Raw genomic sequence first — 27548 nt, 5'->3', positions numbered from 1 at the left:
TACAGCACAAATAGAAACCTGGTTAACAGTTGAATCTTATTCCGCTACTGTTGTTGCTGGATTTCTTAGATACGCTCTTTTTTTCACTTGAACGCAGTGCTTCCTGGCAACCACTCATTGAACGGCACTTTAAAGCCAAAAGAACTTTGAAAAGTACAAAGAGAAAATAAAGAGGAACTGCAGGCGTTCCCACTAATCCCTTCTGACTGACTTCCAACAAACGACTGAGACCAGGCGTCACGTTAGCCGTTACGAAGCTACATCTCATTTCACTGGAATAGGGGCAGCAGACGTTAGCCATGACAGAACCAGTAAATATTTGGACTACAAAGAATATGTTAGCACTGTCAACTAGAAAGGGCTATTATTCCAAGGTCGATCAATGCTTGCCGCTAGAAGTTTTACGAGTCCAAAGCCTTACGAGAGGCTCTGCGATGTGACGTCAGCGCAGCAGTGTTCTGAGCAATGCGCTCATGTTAGCATGCTAGCAATCTAGTGTTACGTGATTGTTCATCGTGTACATGGTGCCATCGCCGCTTGATGGCTACAACTGAGGGTGCTGTGAATGTAAAAAAAAGAAAGTTGCCAGTTGAATTAAAAGGTTTATCTGGTGATGATGCTAGCTCAGAAGTCTGTTAGCGCTAATGGAAATGTTACAGTGCCGTGCAAATCATTTGGATTTAATGCCTAGAAACCATTAACACCAAATTAACTGCCAGCGTTGCTGCGCCTAGGTCAACAACACTTTGTTAAAAATACTGCAGGACTGTCCGTGGTAAGTCACTCTCGACACACAATACATCAACGCTGTTCCAACGCTGTTCCTGCCTGCCAACCAGCTCAGTTTATACACATTAGATTTACAGCCAATGTGCTCCTGTTCCAGCGTCTTGTCTGGACAAAGCTGCTGCACAGAGACACTTTACAACAGTAAAATCAGCATCAGCTCAGAAAATGACATTTTTTAATGTTTCAGTTTAAATAAAAATATTATAAATTTGTAGTTCTGAACCCAATGATTGTGATAAAACAAAACAAAAAATGTAAACAGAGATGCCATCTTTGTGTAGATGTGGATAAACGTCATGAGAAAAACTGATATTTAGCAAACCTTTTCAAAATTGCAGGCAAAATGGAAAAACCAAGTTCAAGATGAACCACTAGGAAGAAGAAGTGGAAGAAGATAAAAGGTAAAGAGTACAGACCAATGGCTCTTCATTACTTAAAACAGCGTCATGAATCCGACATGGCCAGTAGCGATGAATATCTTGACCTATCCATGTTACAGCTGACCTTTAACCTGTACCGAGATCAAAGATGCACAAAGCGAATGTTGGAAGAAACCAAACAACACATCTATTTCTCTGGTTGTTTAGTCTGAGCAACGCTGCTGGCATAATTGTTTAATGTCTCACTTCAGGAATGCGATCCAAAGTAGTCTTTCAAAGGTCTGCCTTCATCATTCTCGGTGTCTGGCTAGCATACATATCATTTCTTGTTTATTTAGTTCAAGCCAAGTCCACAATACAGCAAGGTGGTGTCATTCCAACCAAACACATTCCTGCTTATGATTTAAAAATGATTCCAGGACCTTTACTAGAAGCACTTTAGACCTTATTCAGTTCCTCTCAAATTTCAGGAAGCATTCAAATGATATTTTTATAAGGGTCATTATTTTTAAAAGACTCCCTTGTGATATTATTTCATCTTTTCACTCATTACTGAAGGACATACATTATGCTATTATCAATGCCTTTTCTCTTTGCAGAGACAATGAAATTCCAGTCGAATTTCTGCGATACAATTTTATTAAAGTTACCACCTGCTTTCCTCTCACCCGAAGCACACAAGGACAAAGTACATCACCGGTTGAGAACTGAAGGGTAATATCCATTCCTTGTGTTCTCCTTAGTTCCAACATAATTTTATTATTTATTCTTTCCATCATGTATTCCAACATTTTGTGCATCAATCGTGTGAATGCACGGTCAACGATACTGTAGCGCTGAAGAGAACGGCATGCAGGATCCCGGGGCTTCAAAGGTACATGCAAGTCAACATGATTAATGTAGAGAGAGCTGCACAGTCAGCCAACAAGCAGTGAACCTCGTCCCACAGAGACGACAACACTGGAACATCTCTGCGGAGATTCATGGAGCAACAGAGAAGCTGAGGCAGACAGACATGTGCAAGCAGCAGCCGTTCTTTTGAGCGTTGGAAAGATAATGCAAATATTTATCCCATCTTTGCCCTTCTGTCAAAACCAACCATCATTCATTTCAGCACAACACGTTCCCCAAATTAAACAACAACCTATGTCGCATGTCCACGTTCTCACTTATTTGTGCGTTTTAAAATGTGTCACAGTTTCAAAAAGGATGAGAATTTGGTTTGCTCGAAGCACAAAACCAACTTTTAGGAAGCCTACAATATAATTTTCAACTTGAGGTTATTATTATAATTATTATTATTGCCTCACACAATAAGGATATGTTTTCCTATCTTTGTTTTAGCACCATCTCAACTTTTGACGGATTAAATGAAGCTTCATGAGGATTTCTACTAATTCTGTTGGAAATTCTATGCTTAACCTGAAGTTCTAATAAATTGTAATTATAAAACAACATTCTTTACATCCGTGTTAGCAGAAATATAAATTACTTATCTTATTGTTGTAAAGCAGTTCCATCTTAATGACGTAGAGGAGCCTCCCGGCGGTGGATGCGCCATTCAAAGTGCCCAAATGAGGCTACGCTAGTTAGCTAGCTAGGTAGCTAGCAAACAACGACCTGTGACGCAATCGCATCGTAATACCCCTAGCTAGCATAACTTATGTTAATAGCACGGCTAACAGAGCCGCAGTTTCTTATTCAGACCTGAGTCATGTTTCTCAGGTTAAAAGGTGCAGACATGACACTCAGAGGGGAATATTTGTTGGACGAAACTCAAGAACGGCACAATCACAGAAAGGCGCGTGGACTCTGGTGGAGCGAGTCACGTGACAGTGGGTGTGGCACCGCCGGCGAGTTTGACCTCAATTTGAACTTTGTCACGTGACAGTGGGTGTGGCACCGCCGGCGAGTTTGACCTCAATTTGAACTTTGTCACGTGACAGTGGGTGTGGCACCGCCGGCGAGTTTGACCTCAATTTGAACTTTGTCACGTGACAGTGGGTGTGGCACCGCCGGCGAGTTTGAACTCAAGTGACCTTTTCACTGTCGGCCATTAAATTCAACGCGTACGTTATAAAATAAGCTAGATTTAGATGTAATTTATAAATGAATCTTAAATTATTATTTTTAAAGTCTCCAGCATGGCAATTACAGTAATGGCAATACTCCATATTTGTAATTGAGCATTATTGCTTATAAACTTGTAAGCGTAAAGTCCTTTAAATTGCATTTAATTCCATTTAATATTTTAAATGACACTAACGTACGGCGTTGTTTTTGTCCAGCTGCTCTGTGCAGCCACTGTGTTCCCTTTCATGGAGACGTCCCAGCAGCTTATTTCCACCAAAGGATTATCTATATTTGACATATTGGACATGCAATGAAAGCCGGTGTCTGGTATGAATGAGTAAAAGTCAACCAACTGATACCAGCAAACTTTAATAAATACTGCATGTTATTTTGTAGCACAAAACATCAACTATGAACATCAGGATATTTATGGCTCTGATTTCAACGTACATAAATCACTCAACAAAAGAAATACCCTGTTTGCACAAACAACCAATACAAAGTGCACAAAGATAGTTGGCTGGAGCCAACTGCATCACGTTAACCAACCGCTGCCGTTTGTTTACACATAAAACCGGCTGAATTAAAACGCTTTACATTCATTAAAAACCTTGGGCGAGGTCTGAACATTGGGAACCATTTTCATCACTTCCGGTGCTTACAGAAGAGGCGGCAGACGCATCGTCACACATGCGCGCGCGCGTGCACACACACACACACACACACAGTACAAAACTTGACTCAAAATGAAATCATAAACATATTTGGCACCATATCTAGCATAGAATGTAGGATAACAGCATTGTTAGTATAAACAGGCGCCCTCTGATGTTGGCCCGCTACAAGAACGCCGAAGGTTTAAAAAGCTCGTGTACTTTTTACACGATCCATCGTCTAAGACGAGAATAGAAACCCATTAATAGCATGAATTCCCTTTAGCTCATTTCCCATGTTAGTGATTTTCTATGCGTAATGAAAGGAAAGCAGCAGCTAGCCTTGAATTGTTCGCCGTCTAACATCATCGCATATTTGCACTCTAGACGGAGAGTCGTCGCCGCACAAAAGGTTCGTTCTGGCCTGTTCAAACCACCTTGACAAAAGAAAAGCCGATATATATATAGATATAGAATTAATAAGGTATTCAGCAATACTATGTTTATTATAACTTCTTGCGTATATATTAACATTGATATATAGATTATTTCGACATTATGCTATGAAAGGTACATATTTATAAGTTGCTATGAATATAGGCCGGCGTTTCTGTTAAACAGGCGCCGAGCCGGTTATAACATAATATCTATTCTACAATTAAGTATTTTTCACCCAAACAAATACAAATAAATGCGTTCACACGTGGCTCACGGCGGAGGGGGGGAAGGGGGGAGGGGAACCCAACGTGGAACTCCACAGCGAATATGAATCGAAGCCTCCCATGCACAGAGAGGGTTCAATACCGGTCGAGAATGGTTCTCCGACAGGCCAGCGGCGGGTCTGGGAAGCCTCAGCGTGCATGCTAAGTAAGTACAACAGCAATCTCTGGTGGACACCGGGAAACGACGCGTCATTCAAACACACGGCGCAGATGTGGTTGGAAATGAGCGTAGAGTCGTTTGGTGGCTCCACCGAACGTCGATATGCAATAAGTGAAGTCGATAATGTCAAACTCTCGTTTAAATATTCAGCCTCAGCCTCTCAGGCTGCACAAACATTTACCTCTTGTATATTAGCACCAACAAATATATATATATTAGATTCACATCAGGATTCTATGTTAGAGCAGCGGAAACACGGATGCACTGAAAACATGGGACGGACAATTCCTTCATGTCGTGGAATCTGTGTTGACCTCAGTCTGTGGTGGGGCACAGCACAATGTGTTGAGATGTGAGCTAGTGAGCAGTTCCTGCAGGGAAACTTCAGCTCGCATGCGAGTTTAACGCCTCAGGCCCGACTGGCAAGCTGCCCTGACTCCTTGGTAACTCCACTGTATCTTCCACAGATGTACCAAACCACCGATCAGAACCACCAACCCCTCAGGAGGAACAAATACGCAACGCAAAACGTCACATGAAAACGGCCCGCGGCGCCTGCTAATTCACGAACGAGTTTAACAACAAACGAGGAGCCGTCGTCGAGATCAGGGAGCGGGTTCGACTTAAAAATGCCAGCAGCATGCACTTTGAGCAAATAAAAAAGGCAAAAAAGAAAATGCCCGTAATCTGTATTCATAACATAACTCCACGTTTGTCTATGCAAATTCACTCCACACTGGAATTAGGAAACTCACAACATCCACAACCCTGCAAGAAAAAAGCAAGAACTGCATCGAACCAGGGTCTTACTGGGGTATAAGCGTTCTACAATGACATCAGAGGGATCGCATCGACTGTCTGGGATCTAGAGCCCCGCCCCGATGCTTCAAACCTCCCGGAGGAGACGCTACGAGAGATGCTAGCCGCTCGTTTCACTCAGACGCCGCCGCGCTGCTGCTTACGTCTGTGGCCTTCAACAAAACAACTAAAGTGATGTTCCACCGCCGCGACAGAAAAAAAAGGAGAACGCTGGTTCTCACGTCGAGACCACCGACGGAGCCGGCGCCGTCCGGACAGAGCGCGCCGCAGCCACACGCAGCGCTCGGCGACGAGCGTGCGTTTCCCTATGTCAAACGTCACGGCGCCCCCCCCCCGTGGCGCCACCTAGAGGCCGGTGAGATCCACGATCGCCTTGATGAAGATGGTGTCGTCGCGGATGTAGGAGTTCTTGGCGTCGAGCTTGGCGAGCGGGCAGAAGAGGGGACAGCCGCTGGCGATGTTCATCTCGCTCACGGGTCTCTGGAAGGAAGAGGAAGTGACGTCGGGTCGAAAGGCGTCGATGATGTGCTCCCTGTTGCTCTGGTCCAGAAGCATCAGGGTCACCTGGAGACGAGAGGGGGTCGGACGGATGATGTCACCACGGGGGGGGGGCGTCGAAAGGCGAGTTCGCTACTGTAGCTGATTTCTCAGAGTCGTCTACCTTCTGGTTGAAGGGCCATTTAAGCAGAGCGTCACTCAGGCCCCTCATCACCACGAAGAACAAGGACAGGTGGCTGCCACGCCCCGTCCCGTCGCCGTTCAGGTAGATCCGCAGACACATCTTATAGCCGTACTTACTGGTGTAGAAGGCTGAGAGGAAGGAGAGAGTCGGCTTCAAGCACAAAGCGCAGGCCGGGCTTCCTGCACCCTCCGTGACCTGAGCTCTGCCTTACCCGGGGAAAACATGGCGGGGGCTCGGCCCGCGACGGCGTCCTGTCTCTTCTTGGCGAAATCAGAGATCCTCCAGACGAAGACGCCGTCAAACGTAGTGGCGGACATTTCCCTCAGGCGGCCCTCCATCTCGGCGACCGTCAGGTCCTTCAGCCCCACCGTCCTCTCCAGCTGTCGCACCTGGGAAGGGAAACGTGCCGTCGGTTTGAGGGAGGGAGCGTTTGGGGGCTACCTGCGGCTTCGATCCAGTCTCACCTTATTGCTCAGAGCTTCGATCTTGTCCTGGTCCAGCTTGTGCTGACGGTTGCTGGCTTCCATGGTGGTGGCGAACCGCTCCACCTCTCTGTTCAGGACGCACACCACGTTTTCGAACGTGCCGGCCTTGACCTCCAGCTCCGTGCACCTGCGGCCCAGTTCGGCCACCTTGGTCTTCTCGCTGTGGAGCTGCAGCTCCAGCGCCGCTCCCACCGAGCTGGGCAGGGGCGTGAAAGAGGTCGACACAGACAGAGTGGGAGCGAGAGCGGGCGGGGGCGGGAGAGGAGCCGAGGCGGGTGGACCAGGGGGACCGGAGGTGGAGAATGAAGAGGAGGTGGCGGCGGCGGCTCCCTGCACGGGAGGCCCACAGGAGGTGGTGCTGAGCTGGGAGACTCTGGCCTCAAGCTCCCTGAGGGACTGTTGGAGCTGCACCAGTTTGTGACCGGCCACCTCCAGCCCGTGGGGCTGCAGGCCCTCCATACTCACTTTCATGCCCATGATGTAATGCAGCAGCAGGTTGAGGTGCTCGTAGGCATAGGCGCGCTCGTGGTCGTGAATCTTTTCCTTTTCCACCTACGAAAACAAGAGGAAAAAAAAAAACGCTTTCCCGTCAGCAGTTTAAGGGACCGTGGGAGAATTATGTGTGGAGAGGAGGGTTAAAACATTCTTTACAAAGGATTAACATTAAATATAAAAAAAGAAAAATCATCTTTGTGACCCAAAGAAGAGAAAACTCAAATACAAAAAAAAGAAATGCACGATCCTCCCTCCTTTCTGACCTCCTCGCCCCTGCTACTCATTTTCAGACGGTCCCTAGCGTGGAAACGCGAGGTACTCACAGACGTGTCGCATCCCACGACGTGAAAGCGACACGGAGTCCTGAACTTGCTGCAGAACTTAATGTGGTCCACGTACTGAAATGAAACAATGAAAGGGATTATTAGCATAGCGCACACACACGCACACACACGCACACGCACACACACACGCACGCACGCACACGCACGCACACACACACACACAGACTACCTTTTCTCTGGGTATCTTCTTCTTGGCGCAGCCTTCACAGATCATCGGGTACTTGGGACAGATCTCATCATGCGCCTGTAAAAAAGGAACGTTTTCTTCAAGCACACAGAAAGAGGGGGGGGGGGGCGTCCGAGCGAACCATGTCCCACCTTGATGTTTTTGAAATGAAATGGCTCCTTGCAGTACTTGCAGTTGAGCGTTCTCTCCGGGCACTCTCGCTCGCTGTGCCGCTCCTGCTCGTTGAAGCGGATGTGTTCTTTGCAGGAGGGGCAGGGGATGATCATGAACTCGCACTTCCCCTCGTGGTTGAGCTGCAAAAAAGACACAGATAAACGTCAAAGCAGTTCAAATCATTTGTTCAGGCCAGAAACAAACCGATCAATCAATCTGGTATCAGATAAACGCTAGAGAACAATCGGAGGAAAGAGTCACCTCGTAGTCTTTGATGCTGCCTTTCCACGTACAACTTTCATTGATGCAAACGGCGGGAAGGTGCTCGACTTCCCTTCGGACGGCGTTGTCGGGAAAAGCCTGGAGAAACAGGAGATTCCTCGATGGCGGATTCTTTAAAATGTTTACTGGCTAGAAAAATCTAAATGAGATCTAAATCAGACTATAACCAGCACTGGTTTGAATAAAACTTAAACCAAATCAATTTGTAACTGGTAAAACTGAGACTGGCTAAAACCCTGATCATCATTAAACCTTTAAACTATTAAATCTTCTCAGAATGCTGTTTAGGTTCATCTCTGAAGTTCAACGGGAACTAATACAAATATTTAAGTTTCTCTCCGGCTTCTAAAATGTAAGAATTCGCTGCATTTATTTAACTTTTCCTGAAGTAAAGTGAATATTCTGATGGTTTTAAATCGTTTGTCTAATTTTTTCTTTTCTGAATTTTTTTTTTCCCAAATAAATGAAAATAGCAAAACAGAAATACTCACACATCCTTGTTTCAAAATCGACGTGGGCTCCTCAAAAATGTCCTCTTTAATGCAGGCGCTGCATTTCTGGGGTCCATTACTGCAATAAAACAACAAAAGAGGCCAAAACGATCAACGGATTATCAATCAGTCAAGTCTCACAGCACGATTTCAGGTTTATTGATCGTTCTTTATTCTTCTACATTCTGAACCAAATGTACTTTCTACTCTCGTTAAACATTCATTTGTTTAACACGCCTGCACCTCCTCGCCTGCACCTGCACCTCCTCGCCCCACGGCTGCACCTCCTCGCCCAACGCCTCCACCTCCCCGCCCCACGCCTCCACCTCCTCGCCCCACGCCTGCACCTCCTCGCCCAACGCCTCCACCTCCCCGCCCCACGCCTCCACCTCCTCGCCCCACGCCTCCACCTCCCCGCCCCACGCCTGCACCTCCTCGCCCCACGCCTGCACCTCCTCGCCCCACGCCTCCACCTCCCCGCCCCACGCCTCCACCTCCTCGCCCCACGCCTCCACCTCCCCGCCCCACGCCTGCACCTCCTCGCCCCACGCCTGCGCCTCCCCGCCCCACGCCTCCGCCTCCTCGCCCCACGCCTGCGCCTCCCCGCCCCACGCCTCCACCTCCTCGCCCCACGCCTGCACCTCCCCGCCCCACGCCTCCACCTCCCCGCCCCACGCCTCCACCTCCCCGCCCCACGCCTCCACCTCCTCGCCCCACGCCTCCACCTCCCCGCCCCACGCCTCCACCTCCCCGCCCCACGCCTCCACCTCCCCGCCCCACGCCTCCACCTCCCCGCCCCACGCCTCCACCTCCCCGCCCCACGCCTGCACCTCCCCGCCCCACGCCTGCACCTCCTCGCCCCACGCCTCCACCTCCCCGCCCCACGCCTCCACCTCCTCGCCCCACGCCTCCACCTCCCCGCCCCACGCCTGCACCTCCTTTTCTCCACCTCCTCGCCCCACACCTGCACCTCCTTTTCTCCACCTCCTCGCCCCACGCCTCCACCTCCTCGCCCCACGCCTCCACCTCCCCGCCCCACGCCTGCACCTCCCCGCCCCACGCCTGCACCTCCTCGCCCAACGCCTCCACCTCCCCGCCCCACGCCTGCACCTCCCCGCCCCACGCCTGCACCTCCTCGCCCCACGCCTGCACCTCCTTGCCCCACGCCTCCACCTCCCCGCCCCACGCCTCCACCTCCCCGCCCCACGCCTCCACCTCCCCGCCCCACGCCTGCACCTCCCCGCCCCACGCCCGCGCCTCCTCACCTCACAGTCCTGTTGAAGCAGTAGGAGCAGAAGCGATGGCCGCACTGGGCTTGGAACGGTCGCCGGAGGATGTCGTGGCAGCCGTTGCACAGGTGCTTGTCCTCCAGCTTGTTGCCCAGGATCTTCTTGGGGAAGCCCGGCTTGTTGCTCTCCATGGACGACGGAGGGGACGGCTCCTGTGTGGCCATGTTCACACGTCACACCTGAGGAGAGAGGAGGCAACAGTTAGGGGGGGGGTGAACCCCGCGTGGGGGCCAGCTGGAAGGCCCACGCCCTTTGTTTACATTCACGGCTCCTGATGATGATGATGGTGATGCTGATGAAGGTGATCTCCTCCCCCAGTAGCGACGCTGACATCCATTGTCTCTCCTCCGCTTCCTCTCCCTTTCTTGCCGCTGTTGCTAAGCTATCAGCATCCTTTAGTCAGAAGCGGTACCCACGCGTGGCCACGCCCCTTTGAAACGCGAAGCTGGCCGCAGGAAACGAGAGTTCGCGACTCACCAGCGGGGTTGGATCTAAGCCGTCATCGCGCGCGGGGGCTGCGGAAGCACCTTCGCCTTGTCTCGAGGTCGAGGCTCGCGCTGCGCGCTGATTGGACGCGCATCCGACTGGAGGGGCTTCCTCCGACGTTAGCCACATAATAGAGATGAAGCCCTCGAGAAGCGGCGGCTGTTATTGTCCAATATCGCCATTGCACTTTCAGACTGGGTGTTACGTCATGCAAGGGGGGGGTGGGGGGGGTCGGGCACGGGTTGATAGGCAGACGAGATGTGGAGGCGCGCGTGTGATTGGTTAAAAACCCGGGAGTGGGCGGGCCGCTTTGTTGTTGCAGCACAATAAACATCCAGATTCAATGCATGCACAGTCTGTCTGCCTGTCTGTCTGTCTGCCTGTCTGTCTGTCTGTCTGTCTGCCTGTCTGCTCTTCTGTCTGTCTGCCTGCCTGTCAGCAAGGTAACTCAAAAACTCTCAGTCTAACTTTGATCTGAGGATGAAAGAACCACACACCCTTGCAAAAAAAAGTTACACAAAAAAATGCATCATGTATTTTGACCTCTCCTTTGCTGAGCCGAGAATAGTATATTATTATTTTTTTTCTTACTAACAATATTATTATGGATTATTAAGGCTGATCGACTCATGACTGGTCCAAAAAAAAAAGACAATATAAAAAGGTAGAAATAAAGAAACAAACCTGCACCGAGCAAAAAGTGATTCCTTTAAGGATGCATGGGATCTGACCCTAGAACCTGGAACCAAACTAGTAGGATTATTACTTTGATAGTTATTCAAGAAAAACCATCTGGACTCCTCGTGGATTTCTTGTCGCTCAGGGAACGTTGTGTATTTTTATTTTATCCGAGATGAAGCCGGTCCTCGGTTCTCTGGGGATTCATTCTGATGGTCGGTTTTGACTCCAGCACATCTGTCCCAGATGACCCGAGGGGTCTGGATAGTTCAAAGCGGAGTTTCTCACAGACTTATCCATTATGCAAAGTGTACAAAAAGGTACTAATACGTGAGTAAAACTCCTTTTAGACTATAACTGAGGCGAATCTACAAACGTAGCCTGCTAGCATCAAGTTACAAAAGTATAAATACTCATTATTAAAGATCGTAATGGAGCCGGGTTTGGATTCCAATCCACACAGAGTCTGCTGTGGGTTCCTATGGCAACATTCTTTTGCGTTCCTGAGGATAAGGTTTCAGGAGATGTTGGGTTGTTTGCATAAATTTTTTCATAGCTTTGCAGACGCGTCACCCGACTCTGAGGTCGACTCCCTGACGGGAAAGCTCACAAACACAAAGCTCAGGACAATTCATGGCCTTTAATGAAGGACAACAAGTCAGTGATCAGCAACCAGACGTCTCACCACACCACCGAAGAAGAAGAAACACGCTCCTCTCCCTAAACAGCAAACGTTCTGAGACACTTATAGTAAAAGCACATGTAAATATATCACATTAAACTGGTTTGGAAATTGCTTCAGTGTGTTTTCAGCCAGAAAAATAAGACTCATTTCTAATTAGAGATAAAAAATAGAAGAGGAACTGTACGCATAAAATCCACAAATATATATTATCTGCAATTCAATTTGAACAAAAATTGCACAGCATGATTTGACCTTTAAGAAATGTGTGGAAAACAATGAAATAATCGGACCATGATGAAATGAAAATAAAAGCTTGTCAATAAATACATTCTTAGCTAATGCTAGCACGCTAACACGGTGCTTCAATTCACCTCCGACACCGACCCAGTCAGATCGAGTCCTGACTGGAACAGGGGGAAAGAGTTAAAGTTCACGTAACCTAAGAAAGCTTCAAATCCGAAACAGGCCGATCTGAAATGAGATAACGTCTCTGCTAACAGCCGAAGCTTCGGGTCAGAACCAGCTGATTAGTGTTCTCCTCAAGTCTCCCCCAGAAGCTTCTGCAGATTTCTTTGAATCTGTGATTTAAAAACGGGAGATGTCAGAAATCATGCAGAGTAAAAATCATACCGAGTCCATTAAACGCCTAAATCCTGATTCTAATTACTGATCTGGACTACGGGTTCAGATCTGTATGAAAACATTTGGATCTATGATGATCAAATATTGAGCCTATTTCTGTGCGGCGCAAGAAAACGGAACGAACCTTTTCTAGCTTGAACAAGTTGGTCGACAGTTCTTCATAGATCTCGGCGTTCATTTCACTCTGGGTCCTGCCGACAGCATTTCTGCTACAAGACGTCACACGTCAGTCAATAAAGATTGAAACAGAACATACGTGAGCGTATTTGGAGCTTTCAATCTCTTTCAAACTCTCTTACTGATTTCGGATCTGTTCCCCGAAGGAAATCAAGGAGTTCAAACGATGCTCCAGCGCCAAGATCTTAAAAGCCATGTAACAGGAGGACAGGACGAGAACGCCGACCCTGTGAACACACGCAAAACAACCGTGTGGAAGAAGCGCTGGCACGCTCAAATAACAGCTAGCTATGCTATTATCTTTAGCATCTCCTGTCCCCGGACTCACAGGAACAGATAGAGGAGCAGGATGGCGTGCAGCGATACGGGCTGTGACGTTTTGTCTTCGAGCCCGGTCGGTTTGGCAGAACCTGTGAAGGGAAGCAAAAAAAATTAGATTTGATGCTAGTAGCTAGGAAGCAGCTGCAGCGTTAAGGGTGTTAATGTTGATGCGAGGAGGTAACAGGTAGCTCAAAATGGTGTCTTCCTCCTTCCTCCCTAAGTGGAAGATGAGATAAAACACCACACACTGTTGTTGTTGCCATGTTTTGTTGTCTACAAATGGCTGCAAAATGGCCGAAGCTGCGTTTCACTACAGCTTTTTTGGCTAGCAGAGAGGCGGCGTGTTACCTGTTACCCGTTACGCAACCGCTCCGTAAAGCCAAGGTTAATAAACGACAGTTTGTTTATTTCTACTGCCTCTGAGGCTGTTTCAAAGGAAGCGTCACAGAAGCCTTCATCAAAGCGATTCCATCAAAACCACCGTGAAGCGCGGCGCCGCGCTGATGGCCCGGATTCTGGAGGTGGACGTCTGCGTGGACGGAAACCTCTCCGGTCTTCACTGTGCTGAGAAACGTGTCCGGGAGGCTGGGGAAGTCTGCTCAAACACAGAGAAGGTCAGGTGACCCACAGGTGAGTCAACACCAGGCCGGGCTTCACTTGGATATTTGCAAAGGGACCTGCCTGAAGCGCTACGCTACGGCATTAGCATAAAGTAGCTTTGAGGAGCGCACGCACCTGCTATTTTGTCGTAATCTGGCGTTTGGGAGCCGGAGCTGCTGCTCTCCATCATCTCCTGCCGTCTTTGTTGCACGACGCCATCGAGGTCAGAGAAGTCTCTGGAAAAGTCCTGCGGCGCACGTGCAGGAAACGGTACAATGGATCCCACATAGAGAGCGAGGCAGCGCTATAGACGTTCTCACAATGGAGGACATTCAGGAAAATAAATAGATACACCCCCCCCCCCCCTGTGCAAGAACCCCCCCCCGACTGACCAGTGGAAGAGACGACGGGCATTTGGCTCTGAAGCTGTTTTCACAGGACGACGTGGTGGGGCTGAGGCACGCCTTGTCCACCTGGAGCTTCATATTTAGCATGCAAACGTTAGCGCGCTAGCCGTCTTCTCCAAAGCGGGGAAAATAAATGTTCCACTTTAGATTTACCTCCAGATGAATGCAGACGGACTTCAGGAATTTGTAGGTGGTGTTTCGAGAGAGGAAGGAAACAAAGACGTGCTGGAAAACAGACGTTTTTTTTTACCATCAGTTTCCCGTTCACGCGAATAAGGGAAAAGAACAAATGCCCGATCGACTCCTCACCTGAAAACTCGTGGTTTCAATCACCAGGGCGTTCGGCACCAACAACGCCGTTTTGGTCTTTTTGATAAACGTCACAGACAACGCGGGGATGGAAATCTGGAGGTCGAGAGAACAAGTTAGACGAAAATCCAGCCGTGAAAAACATGAGCGGCTGCCCCCCCATGCTCAGGCGGCGTCGCACCTTCGTGTCTCTGCCGAAGAGCTTGGAGTGGAAACAGACCCAGTTATCAGAGACAAACATTCTGCCCTGGTATAAAATGTCTCTCTGCAGGGCGCACGTGTAGCCTGTCGGGGACAAACGGGACACGGGCGTCAGCGCCGGCGGGTCTCGCAGCCTCCGATTGGCGGGCAAACAGTCTGAAACTCACTCTGCTTGAGGAGCTCGTCTTTGCCGACCTCTTTGAATAACTTGTGATAGTGACCGTTTGTCTTCGACAGCTGAAAAGGACGGATCTGTTAGCGGACGGTAAAAAACAAACCGCACGAAGCGTTCGGGTCGGGCGGTTCCGTACGTGGCCGGGGTGGGGCTTCTTCCTCTCGAACTTGGACACGCAGTCGCTCGGGGTCAGAATGGGCGAAGGCTGCTGCCCCCCCGCGGGTTTCAGCCTGACAAACAAGAGGGTTAGCTTGTGTTTGAACAGACAGCGGACAGGTAACGCCCGGACAGGTGCGACGGGACGGTCCCAGACGCGTCACCGGGATGTCGGCGGCGTCTTACAGCAGGATCTGTAAACAGCACTTCATAAGGGCCAAATGGATCCAGTTCAGACCGGTTTGAGGATGACATGGCTATTATTCAGCAAAATATGTTCCTGTTTTTTGACACATTTTAGGCCACAAATGTGACAAAAACTTTAAAAAATTGAAATATTTTTTTCAGTTTTTTGTAAAAAAAACAAAAAACATTTTGTCGCTTATAATGATTATTTACATTATTTTGTAAAGTTTAAAAGCTGACGTCACAATCTCACCTCACGCCGGCTGCTTTCTTCCCGCCCTCCGCTGGCTCCGCCTCCTCCTCCAGACACAGCTGGAGGTCTGGGGGTCCGGGCCTCCTCTGCCTCCTCTCTCCTCCGTGCTCCGCCTCATACCTGGACACATTTATAAACAGCCACTGATCCCGCTCTACCTGCGTGCACACCTGTAAAGCTTTTATAACACATTTCAGTGTCTGCGTTATGTGCGTAAAAGCTGATCGCATGATTTGGTGCAGATCTGCGCCGCGTCCGCGTCTCAGAGCTTCCTTAGTGGAATGAGCTGGATGTGCAAACACGAGAAGCTCGCCGGATCCGGGCCTCACCGGGCGCTTCCTCTCCATCTTTTCCCTACTTACCGATTCCCTCGGGAGTCCTTGTTGAGGACTGGCTCCGGTGTGGATACCGAGGTCGGAGGTTTTTCCGCCTGCTCGGTCATCACTGCCGTTGTTTTATTATTCCCATTTCATTGGGTTCAAAAGCTTCGGGGAAGCTTTGGCACGGAAAAGTTTTGGAAGATCGTTCGATACGAAGAAAGAAGCCCGAAGGAGGAGGAGGAGGAGGAGGAGGAGGAGCCGGGAAAAGGGGGAGGGAGCAGTTGGGAACTTCAGGAACTGCAAGGAGAGACTCCTGCTGGGGGGGGGCAGACAACGTTTCAACGCGCAGAAATTACTTCTGCGTCTCGATTAGATGACTAAAACGCACGCATCTTTTAGAAGAAAGCGCGCACGGGGTCGGACTTCGCGTAAAATGTTTGCGTAATCATCCCCCACCCCGTTACAAATGCTTCAAAGAGTCTTTACTATTTATAGCTCAGGAAACTGGGAGAGGGTAAACTTTTCTGAAGTAAAGCGGATGACGTCACGGAGGGTGTGCTTTAAACAGGTGTCCAGCAGGAGGCGACACAGTACAGCTGATTGTTTTGGGGTGCATGAAGCAACCAATAGAAAACACTGATGATACAAAAATATGTTCACAAGGTATAGATATTTCTTTTTTTTACAATATACAAATCTGAGCGTGTCTATTTTGCGCAATATTTTAATTTGTAATGCAGTGTTTGCACTACAAACCTGCTGCTGCTGACCTTTATTTGCTACTTTCTTGATCTTCCTGTTTCCTCAGGTTAAACTGGCAATAGCTTCACACGCTACTTTAAAATAAAAAAAATACAAAAACGAAAAAAAGTTTCTGAGCCTTGAAATATGTTGAAAATGATAAATCAACTAAATAACTTCTGAATATATTTATTTATTGCGCATACTCTTCTTATCTATCACATCAAAAAAGGAGGAATGAATAGAATCATTAATGCATATTATAATTACCTGTTTATTCATTCATAAATGTTATAACACATTCAGTATCATGCTGCTGCCTGCACGTCCCACATCGACCGCCGGGTGTCGCTGTTGTAGCATCTAATGAACGCATCTGCAAAACATTCTTTGTCCGAGTTCAGCAACCAGGACACAATGGCACCGCCAACAATGTGAGCTAGCAGCCTGTTAGCCTGCCATTAATCATGGATGACAAGGAACGAGGGTTAAAGGTTGGAGAGCTGCAACAGATTCTGTTTTTAAGGGCCGGAGCTCGGGAAAGGACAACTGGGAGCGTGTGTGTGTGTGTGTGTGTGTGTGCAGGATGCCTTTTGAGAAACATCTCCTTCAGCAGGCTGAGGCCTTTTCACTGCCTGTCAGATATTCCACCACAGAAAGACAGAGAACAAGGAAGGCATGGAGAAAGGAGGGTGGCATGTGAGAGAGTGCAGAAAATGGTCGTCGTGACGGGAGAAGATTGAAGCCCCGTTAAGTGCTCTGCTTGAAAGCATGTCTGGCCTCATTAGCTGTCAGTTTTAACAATACCGGGCTGGCAGTGAAGACAGGTCGGAGTCTCGTGGTCATAAATCACTCCTCGCCAGCCGCCCGACACGCTGGGAACCCGGTACACAACAGGGCACCCTCTGGACCTCGACGCCGTGCAGACTCGCAAACCCCGCACATGGCAATCGAACACAATATCGCCCTCGCCCTGGAATTACACGCGGCCTGGAAGAGTGGTGTTTTGTGCGAGGGAAATTGGTTTGGCTGCGCGGTTGAATGTAACCCGTCTGCTGTGCGTGTCTGTCCATGTCTTGTGTGTGTCCATTAGCTAAATGAGTAGTGGCTGCAGTGACTTCTGTGGGGCGGGGGGTGGTGGTGGTGGGGGGTAAAGAGCAAGGCTGCAGGCCATTAATCATGGCCCCTGACATGCAGAGCAGGAGGCCAAGGCTCCCCTATGCATACAGCTGCTGGGCCACACTCAATGCTGAGGCGATGTGTTGACCCTCGGACCCCCCCCCCCCCCCCACACACACACACACACACACACACACACACGGGCGTGGCGCTCATCCGTCCGACTCCCTCACTGTTTGTGTCAGTCATTCGTGCCATCATGAACGGCGGCTCGCCGAGTTTGACAGATGCTAGGTTGCTACATCGCACCTGCTAAATATTTGTCCATGTACATTGAATAACCAAACATCCGATGCGTGCATCACTGTCGGATAGTAACCGGAGTGGGAGGAGATTCCAGAACGTTCCCCCCCTACTTTTGAGAGATTTTGGTTTCTCTTCCTGGAATTAGCAGCTAACAGCTACTAGCTGCTTTTCAAATATTTTGGGTCACACCCATATCGGTTGAGGCATTTAAAAAATGCATTCATTTGTTCGAACCCGTGACCTTCTTGCTGTGAGGCAACTGCGCAACTAGCATACCTCGTCATTCTCATCCGCTGACGTGACATCACCCGGATCTGCAGCTGCTTTTACCACGAAGCATTGGTGTTGTGAAATGCTGAAACGCCGCTTCATCATTCACAGCTAAATCGCTGCGTCCACACATCTGCTGAAAACTGATTCCTTATCAGCCTTCAAGCATGGTTCAGGAAACATCTGGCATTTCTGAGGACTTTGGCACAAAGATGGTAATTTTCTCCAACGTGTTGACACATACTCTGTAGACTACGTGATCAATGGCAATGTTAAATGTTTTTTCAATGAATGCGGCATGCATGAAGGAAAGCAGAGGGACCTCTCACTAATGCTAGGCCAGTTTAGCATTGTAGGAGTTACTAAAAAATTGAAACTACTGGTTACATTTCAGACAAATGTCTTGACAAGTACAAGTACTCATTTTTAGGAGGCAATTATCAATAGCCGATGTGACAGCAAGCTAGACTTTATTAGCTGTCGCTAGCTAATCAAGCTACTGGTTTCTAAGTAAGGCCCTGAGAAATGTGTTTGGGAAATTTAATGATACTAGGTTATGTTTGAAGGGAGTTACCCATCCAAACATCTATAATGATTGATTACCACTGAAGGTAACGCAGTAGTTAGCCTGACATGCTAGTGTAGTTCACATTAGCATAGGCTATTTATTTATTGCACTTTCAATCTTGTGTTTTTGGTTTAAAAAAACAACAACAAAAATCAAAAACAAGAATCTCCAAACTCTTTGAAAGCTGAAATCTTGTTACATAATAATCAAAAAGGAAATGTGGATACATTTTGGAATAGAATGGAAACGCAAACATTTTTGCTCGCTTGAATATTTGTAAAGCAATCTGCTTTAGCAGTCTTTTTGATGGTTATAAAAAGATTTAACAAAAATTATATGATGGATTTTCATACAACTAAAAAAAGTTGTTAATTCCTGGTTTGACTGAGATGAGTCGATCCGATCCGGAGCTGCAACAACCACCCATCCATTTTCTGCCGCTTTACGGGTCACGGGAGTTGCTGGAGTCTATCCCAGCCTGCTATGGGCGAGAGGCCGCCTGGGAACGCCTACATAAGCCCAACAAACTGCGACTAAATCCCTTCAGAATATAAACCTTCAACCTTTTCAAAGTTTAAATATCAACCCATCTTCCCGGTAGTACCCGACTCAAAAATCTCACAAATAAACTGAAGTCAGAAGAACACGTTTCTGTTCTGGGAAAAGAACATGTGAGCTATAATAACAGTTTATTTAAAATACTGTCTTATAGCATTTGATAGCATGCTTTGTAGTTGGGTTTCGGTCTGCTCTATGTTAGCAGAGATCAGGTCTGGTGGTTAGACTAAACAACAGCATTTGAGTGGATTTTCTGTCCCTCATTAATCATCCTGACAGCCTAAAAAACAACATTTCCTCCTTAATGACTGTATTTGAGTAATCACGCATGCTTATTTCCATGCAAGCGTCTCTTTTTCATTCTGCTTTGTGCTCTCTCTCTCTCTCTCTCTCTCTCTGGTGTCGTCCATGTGTGTGTATTTTGGAGTCTTTTCTCTGACCTCCCAAGTCTGTGGCGTGGCGTCTGCTCCGGGTCACGCCGGCCAATTACAGCGGTTGCATTCATGATGGGGAGGTGAAAAACCAAAAGGAATGAGGGAATGTGACCGAAAGGATCCAGATGCAGAAGGCAGCGGATGGTGTCACCCCCCCCCATCCCTGCATGAGGCTAACCGACCAGCAACCGCTGGCCTCCAGGCTTCTGCCGGTCGCTGCCAAAGCACGTTTTTCCGTTAAGCTACAGGTCTGTGATCCATGAGAGCTGACAGCTGAGCCCTTAGAGAACATCCAGATCAAAACCAGCTGGGGCCGTGCACATTAGCAAAGAAACCATAATTACGTTTGCCCTTTTGTACACCGCTAAACTCCTTTTTTATTTTTTTTTAAACCGACAGGGTTCGAGAGAAGGAAAGGAGGGTGGATTAGTGCCCGTTTTAGAAATGAGAATGCTGCTGAAATGCAGATCTATTTATTGTTGGATGTGGGTAATTTAACATACACCGCTGCAGAGCTGCAGTATATTGTGTGTGCGGCTCATTTTGAAAGTTTTGTGAAGTGTTTCCACAAGTGAGAACAGTGTATTTCCAACATTTCCCCCTGCCTGTGGGTGGATGTAAGTTATGGGTGGTTAAGAAACATTCGTACAGCATGGCTGACATCTGGGTCCTCTTTATTTTTGGACCACTTGAAAAGCCCGCATAGCAGGATGATGGATGAAGTGATAAAGTTGGAGAGAGGACAATGAAATCAGAGGAATCTATTTCTGGTGAGCAGAAACTTACAGCCAATTCAGAATCAGGGCATATGTTGGTGATTTGTGACGTCCCTTAATGATTTTAATGCGGCTCTTTCCCTCTGGCCTTCATGCACAGTTTTTAGGCTGATAGAGAGGTTGAAGTCCGGCCGTGATGAAGGAGTAGCTCTGCGGTCTGTCACCATTAATCACCGGGGCTGTCAGGCTTCAGCCGTTCCAAAAGCAATACCCAAATACTTTTTAGATGTTGTTGAAAAATATGTCCTCTAAAACTCTGGGTTTAATTTAGTGTTCTAAATAATATGCAATTGTTCTTTAAAGGATGAATCATCCGGCTGACTGGGAAAGATTACGATCCTGCACGCTGAAATAAATGCTAAAAATGACAAACGACAGTGCGTATAGTGTAACATTTAGAATGCCAGCATGATAGCTTTGCTCATGAGCTCTAAATGCAACATAAGAGAACAACATGCTAATGTTTAGAGTACAGCGTTTGCTATTTTCACCATGTTAGCTTAGCATGTTAGCAGACAAATGTTCATCAAATTGCATGAAACACGACATACAGCTATGATTGATGGAAATGTCATTGTCGTGTTGTCATTTAGCATTATGTTGATGTGGCAATGTGTACATTTTAAGTCAGCATGTTAGCATATAAATTCTTGCTAATTAGCACTAAACACATCGTTGTTGTTTTTTGCATGTACTGGTAGTTGTTTTTTTGCAATGTGAAAAAACAACTATAATTTTCTCTAATAAATAAATATATATATATATATATAAATATATTCTCCTCTAATAATTTATACACAATCCCTAATAATACTTTATTAATTTTGCACTATTATCACTAACCTAATCACTGAAAATCCCTGTAATCTAAATATGCAGTACCTGCACTGATGTTATACGAACGTGAACAGAATCCAACAAGATGTACCAGACGCAGGGGATTCCTCTTGATTAAACTGAATGACATTCCAGTGTCACCAATAGGTGGCATCCCAGTCCAACGTTCTACTTCCTGCTGCGCCTTAAACCCAAAGGTTCCATAGAATCCATCAAGGAAGGATAACAACAACTCTCCACAGACTATTTCACAGTAGTATCTGCATTCAAAGGCGTTCTTGGGCTTCATAAAGAAGTGGTTCTGTTTCCTGGGACACATCGGGCAACATGAAACCCCCACAGTGGGCCCACAGGATCTTGTGCCCTGCTGCCGAACTCAGACAACCCGTAAAAGCATCTCAGGCCGCTGAAACTGGAGCGCTCTCTTGTTACAGGCAGTTCTGACCCCTGCGGGTCTCTAGTCGGAGATGCTTGTTACCAGCGAGGGTCATTTATACTTCGTAAGGGTGCCACAGTGTCACGTTGCTAGGAAATGGCATTTTACCGCTGCCAATCATGTGGCAGGGGTAGTAACTTGAGCGATTATAAGGGCCTTTATCTTGAACACATACCTAAAGCGGCACTTTGGCTCTGATGCTTATCAGGGTCTTACAGTCTGGATAAATTACAGCCCGATGGGTTTTTCCGTGCTTCCTCGGCATCCGTGGAAATTGCCGTTAAACCCCCCCCCCACAGCTTTGAATAAAGGAGCTGCTGCTTTCAGGGCGAAGCTGCATCCACTGCAGGACAGAGAAACGCAAGCTCTTTGTGGTCTGATTATAAGACACTGTCAACATGGTGAAAAATTACTGGAAGCAATGCTGCAGCTAGAGTCATCAATCTTGTGATTGTTTTTGTTTTTTTACAGTGTAATAATAGCTACTCGTACGAATCCAGACAGCCTCAGTCAGGCTGACATGTACACCGACAAAGGTTTACGTCTTTTCACTCCTGTTTCCCCTCAAGGCCGAGAAATACTCCATCAGAACTGAAATGGTAGTCAGAAAAGCCGGGTTTTAAAAAATTCAAATAAGGGGAATGACGAAAAATGTTTCTGAGTTTCCTGTAAGATGCTTTTCAAATGGAAAGTGACAGAAAACGTTGTTCCAAGAATGAAAACGAGAGCTTCAAGAGGAGTTGAAACCCTGAAGGTAGAATTCTCACAGCTGGTTGAGAGGAGATATTTCTCTCTTTCAGAGAGGCGAAGTTCGAACCTTCCTGACTTTACACCATTTAAACCATGTATTTTGTTGTAAAGAAAATCCCATCAAAGACTGTCAGAGTTTGGATTTTCTCCCAAAATGAAACTGCTGCTTCATCTTCTTCACAAAAAAAGAAGTGAAGAAATTAAAGTGAAGCGCCACGACAGATAAGACAAGATAAACGTCACAATCTTTAGATTTATACGTTACATAAAAACGGACAGAAATTCAGAGCACATAAAAAACAAAACAAAAAGAAGACAAGATTTACATCTTCGGTGTGATTTGTTTAATAAAATACGAGCTCCCCTTTGACAGGACACGGCCACAAGGCGTTCCCATCTTACAAAAAATATCACATCTCATTTTAATTGATTTGCTGTGGCAATAGTAAAATCAATGAGCTGAGGCGTTCAGAGCGAGAAAGAGAGAGAGAGAGAGAGAGAAATGTGATTTCAACAATCATAATTCTTGTGGGAAAAAAGTGTTAAGACACAACATATTCTGTCGTCTGGCTTCCCACATGTCTGCTCGGAGGATTGTGAATTGAATAAATACAAATTCTCAGTAGGAATAAACAAAACATAAGAAACCGAAACAAATCATCACAAACCGTGGTGTTGAATAAACAGTCAAGTGTCTCTCCTGTCAAACCTCCAGGCAAGTCTCGCAGGGAGAAAGCCAGACGTCTTTTTTCTTTTCTTTTTTTTCTGGGTTAAATCATCTTCATTTGCAGCAAGAACCATTAAACATTAAAACCCAAACATGATACCCAGAGTCCGCCCGGAGCAAAGGGATCCAGGAATGAGTATTCTGAGCACCAGCAGTGGAAAATCGCACATATCATGTGGAGAAAAAAAGCAAGAAAATGCTCCTAAAACAAAATCCAGGAGTTGAACTCACATCCTTTAGAATCCAGTCTTACGTCAGAGGAAGCAGCAAAATAAAAAAAATCACTTGATATCTTGGAAAGTAGGCTCATTGGCTTTACGATGGGAAGTTAGACAAGAGGACTGATGCCTTTCTCGTCTGTCCGTTACATATAAGGCGTCAGGCAGTAGCACGTTAGCTTAGCATAACACAAGGACCTGAAAAGGGGACTCGGTTAGCTTATCTGGCAAGAGCCAGACCATAATCCTAACTGCAAAATGATTTGGAGCCATAACTTCCTGAAGTCCTCCACTGCTTGGAAACGCTTCCTGCGTTTGTGCTAAGCTAAGCTAAGATGGATGTGTGGTATCAGTCTTCTCATCTACAGAGTATAAAGCCATTGCCCATGATTTTGAAGCAAATATCAATCGTGTGAGTTGATGGTGCATCACTGGTATCCCAGAGCAGAAGATCCGAGTCTTTGACCGTACAGAGCGTAATGGGGGTAGTATGGGCCTGTGGTGGGCAGGGAGTGCAGGGAGATGGGCGAGGGTCCGGGGGGCAGATGGACCTTACTGTAGGGGTGATACCGAGAGAGACCCAGGCCGGGGGGCGCCCTGAGGGAGAGAGAGCCGGGCATTGAGCCTGGGCTGCTCTGATGCGGGAGGTGAAGGTGGCAGGGGGCCGGCCCAGAGGAGGAGACCGAAAGCAGCTTACTGTCCATCCCCACAGGGAGCGCTGTGTGCGTCCGGAGGTGAGCCAGGAGTTCCTCAGAGTTGCCGAAACGTTTGTCGCAGGGCCCCGCGGCCGAGACCCAGTTACAGGCGTGGGGCAGGGGGTCGTTGGGAAGCATGAAGCCGTACGTGTAGATTGGGGAGGACGCGCTGGACGACAGGGGGCTTTGGTGGAGGGAGTGGAGCGGGTGGGAGGGATAGACCAACGGGTAGCTTGATTTGAGGGTGGAGGAGGGGTCGTGAATGCAGGAGTTGCAGTTGCTTCCGCCAAGATGGGGTACACTGGGATAGCTTAAGCAGTAGGGGTCCCTGCATAAACCCTGCATGAAGGACGGAGGGGAGGCCCCCGTGAGGGGGCTGGAACTCGGGTGCTTTCCACCAACTCCCATGCCTCCCACCCCGAGGCCGGATTTTGTCGGATCGAGCCCGGGGACGAACTGAGATGGGTAGCCGGCGTAAGCCCCCAATAAGGATCCGTGGTAGCCCATGTTAGAGGGGGGCAGGGGGAAGAGCGGTTGGCTCGTCTTGTAGGGAGAAATGGGCGTAATGCGTCCGGGACGGAGGTTCGGCTGGGCAGACTCTGCTTTAACCGCCTCGTGGCCGGCCCCGCCTTCGGCGCTGCCGTTGCTGCCGGCCCGGATGTGGCTGTGTGGACTGTCTGAATTGTTTTTATTTACGTCGGCGTCCTTCTTGGGATGATGGCTGTTGCTGCTCGTGATGGCGGGACTTCCTCGCTCACTCGCGCTTTCGCCGCTGGTGTTCTGGGACTGAGGGGCGGGCTTTTCACCGGGAGACTGGCTCCGCTTGTGCGGCGGCTGCTGCTGTTGGCTGCGCCCCGGAGAGGCGCTGCTGCTCGTCCTGGAGCCGGGAGAAGCAGCGTGGGGGGGGTAGGACAGCTGGCCTGAGCTGGAATTTCCATTTCCGTTATTACCGGGCACCCTGAAGCCGACTTTATCGCTGCCGTTGGAGCTGCTGCTGACTCCATCCCTGTGACCGTCTCCACTGCCTTTGTTGTAGGGCTTGAAGCTACACTTGTCCTCCAGGGAGGGGCGGTGCTCCCCATGCTTCAGGCTGGAGAGACACGGCCGACCGCTGGACTCCTTGTCCCCGTGGTTGCAGGAGGAGCCCAGCTTGGAGGAAGATGGAGGGTCTGGTTTACCGATCTGGGAGCAGGTCTGTGCCAACAGGGCCAACGGACTCTTCTTGGCATCCAGCTGAGATCAAATAGAGATTCTGATTAGTTATCTATATTTTAACTGAAATATTTGCCCTGTTAGCCTGTCATTCATTCATATTTAATTTACATGAGATGATTAATTTAATTAGAAAATTATCTGGTGGTTCTTTTTTTTTATTAGTCATTGTTTATAAAGTGAAATCGTTAAAAAAAAAAGCCCAATAAAATCGACCTGAATCTTCAAATGTCTGTTTTCAGAGCACAAACAGTTTTTCTTTCCTAAAAAAAAAAGGCTATTTTTATTTTACTTTTATTTTGAGATTAATCTTTGAAAAGATTTTCTCAATCGATCATTTTAGCTGAAATAATTGACAGCAAAACGCAAATTTACATTCCATCCTTTTTACAAAAACTAACACCAGACTTCTTTTTTGCTTTGCGTAAAAATTATCGTTTGGATTCTTTCGACGACTCGATTAATCATCGTCAATTTAAGTGGATCAATAAAGCAGACAATCAGTTGTTATTATTTATTACACGACACATTAAAGTCTTGTCCTTGTGACAAATATGAAATACCTCGATGCTGACTGGCGCGGACGTCAAAGGCTGTAAATATTCCGGGTGCAGTAAGTGTCCGGTGTGCGCCGTCAACATGTTGATCAGTCGGATCGGGAGCCGCTTTGCCTGCCGGTGAGGATCCAGAGGGGTCAACGGGGGGTCCGCCGCACCGGGACCGGACGGGCTGGTCTCACTGAGCTCGATCCGCGTACTGGGTCGGTGCGCCGCGGGGAGATATTTCATCGGACAGGGGGCGCCGCGCTTTGGGGATGTGCGTTACTTTTAGTCCACGTGTGACGTTTACTAAATGTATTCCATGTCCCAAAGAAAAAAAGAAAAAACAAAAACAGCTGGACGTCCTAAACAGTCCGAAGGGGACGGAGGAGCCTCTCAGTCCGTTTGACGCGCCATCATCCAAAAAACGTGAAAACCGGAGTGGAGTATAGATCCCGGTGATGCGCGCTCCCGTCCCCACTTCTGCGTGTCTCCTCTCCGGACTTCGGCAGCTCACTGATCACACAACAGGCAGCAAGTGTCCGCTGGGGGGGGGGCCGCATGAGGAATGAGGTGGGCGGGGGGGGGGGGGGGGGGGGCGCCAAGAAGGCGGCGCAACGCCCAGAGAGAAGCCCTTCCTCCGCTCCGCTGACGCTTCAGTGCGCGGAGGAAGAAGAACAGACTCGGAGCCCGTTACGTCGTTACACCTGCAGTCACGTGACAGGCAGGTGACGTCAGACCTTCAAGCAGTCCCGGCTGCGGGTTCTCTCAGTTCAGCAGTATTAATATTGATCAGATCCAGAATGACAACCGGATCCAGATCAGGCGACGTGTGTTAGATCTTACGATGATGTCATCATTTCTTTAGTCCAGGACTTTAACCTTCATCATTATCCATGAAGCCATAATTATTAAACTGCCATTTTATATTAGGATTGATCTCTTATTTGTGACCCGTCTGTAATCCCAAACGGGTCGGGGTGCTGTTCTGTGGAGCCATGAAAACAAACCGGACCTTTTGGGGCCTCTGGATCAGCGGTGCGTCTGGAGGATGAGGAGGAACCCTGCAGCCGGTAGAGGTTCAGATGGATTCCAGCAGGGATCAGAAACATATCTGTGAGGAAGACGAGGCTCGGACTTCATTGGACGAGTCCTGGATCAACCGAGAGGCCGTCGCAGACATCCGACTGGAATCCACAGAAAAGCTCTGGTGGGATTTGAAAAACAAATGCGGTTCCAGGCAGTGGACAATGTGCAAGACGTCTCGCAGAAGGAGTCCGGACTCGAACCCAGATCCTTGTTGGCGACGGCAACGGCGCTAACCGCTGCACCGTCGTGCCACTAACAACACAGATCAATCATCCACGGCTCTCCGGCACTGAATCATGAGGCTCAACCTTCATGTGGTCACGAGTCACCCTTCGGTCTGTCGTCAACAAGCGGGCGAGTCAGCCGGGGGTTAACGACTCCAGAGGGTGAGGTCTGGTCTGCAATCTGCAGATCAGTTCCGACACAACTCCGAAGGAGGTCATTAGTTCTAATGCCCACAAACACGCATCCGTATGGTTCAGCGTGCCGAATGGAGATAATCTAAACAAGAAAATACAAACAGCTAATGTGGCTAAACGTGCTAATACCTGAAGGTCGGATGATCTGAAATCTCCCTGAAGAGACGGTGACAGAAACTAAACTAGAGATCACTCGGGGGACGCCGAAGCTCCGGAGGCCAACGCCACTGAAACGCAACAACAACGGGAAAATT

General features: G+C 48.1%; 2 protein-coding genes and 1 long non-coding RNA gene across 3 annotated transcripts; 1 reads left to right on the top strand and 2 right to left on the bottom strand.

Annotated features, from left to right (window-relative positions):
* The first annotated feature begins 1171 nt into the window (after positions 1-1171).
* LOC137908963 (uncharacterized) lies at positions 1172-5439 on the top strand. Its single transcript, XR_011105972.1, has 3 exons — positions 1172-1190; positions 1769-1883; positions 5245-5439. It is a non-coding gene; the product is annotated as an uncharacterized lncRNA (long non-coding RNA).
* Positions 5440-5941: 502 nt separating this feature from the next.
* LOC137908713 (uncharacterized) lies at positions 5942-15722 on the bottom strand. Its single transcript, XM_068753135.1, is given in 26 exon segments — positions 5942-6160; positions 6258-6406; positions 6490-6667; positions 6743-7315; positions 7582-7656; positions 7772-7846; positions 7921-8082; positions 8147-8335; positions 8716-8815; positions 9979-10183; positions 10265-10397; positions 12225-12257; positions 12396-12431; positions 12620-12701; positions 12795-12899; positions 13001-13082; positions 13472-13588; positions 13729-13840; positions 13986-14066; positions 14154-14225; positions 14310-14405; positions 14491-14594; positions 14678-14747; positions 14822-14915; positions 15281-15400; positions 15643-15722. Coding segments are annotated over 26 exon segments (3342 nt in total).
* Positions 15723-23768: 8046 nt separating this feature from the next.
* On the bottom strand, positions 23769-26035 carry LOC137908587 (zinc finger protein 703-like). The gene is made up of 2 exons (XM_068752997.1): positions 25811-26035; positions 23769-25268 (listed from the first exon to the last, which is right to left on the bottom strand). Exons 1-2 carry the CDS (start codon positions 26033-26035, stop codon positions 23769-23771), a joined length of 1725 nt encoding a protein of 574 aa, XP_068609098.1.
* Between the last annotated feature and the right edge of the window lie 1513 nt (positions 26036-27548).

This window comes from Brachionichthys hirsutus, chromosome 19 (assembly GCF_040956055.1).
Source record: "Brachionichthys hirsutus isolate HB-005 chromosome 19, CSIRO-AGI_Bhir_v1, whole genome shotgun sequence".
In the NCBI taxonomy this organism is placed as follows: domain Eukaryota; kingdom Metazoa; phylum Chordata; class Actinopteri; order Lophiiformes; family Brachionichthyidae; genus Brachionichthys; species Brachionichthys hirsutus.
This window is presented reverse-complemented; position numbering and strand designations above follow the sequence as displayed.

What these genes read in the sequence shown, in the direction of transcription:
- LOC137908587 (XM_068752997.1), bottom strand. Translation starts at nt 26,035, where the DNA reads ATGAAATATCTCCCCGCGGCGCACCGACCCAGTACGCGGATCGAGCTC. An exon ending in CCGCGCCAGTCAGCATCGAG is followed by an intron (nt 25,269 to 25,810) that starts GTATTTCATATT and finishes ATTTGATCTCAG; the next exon opens with CTGGATGCCAAGAAGAGTCC.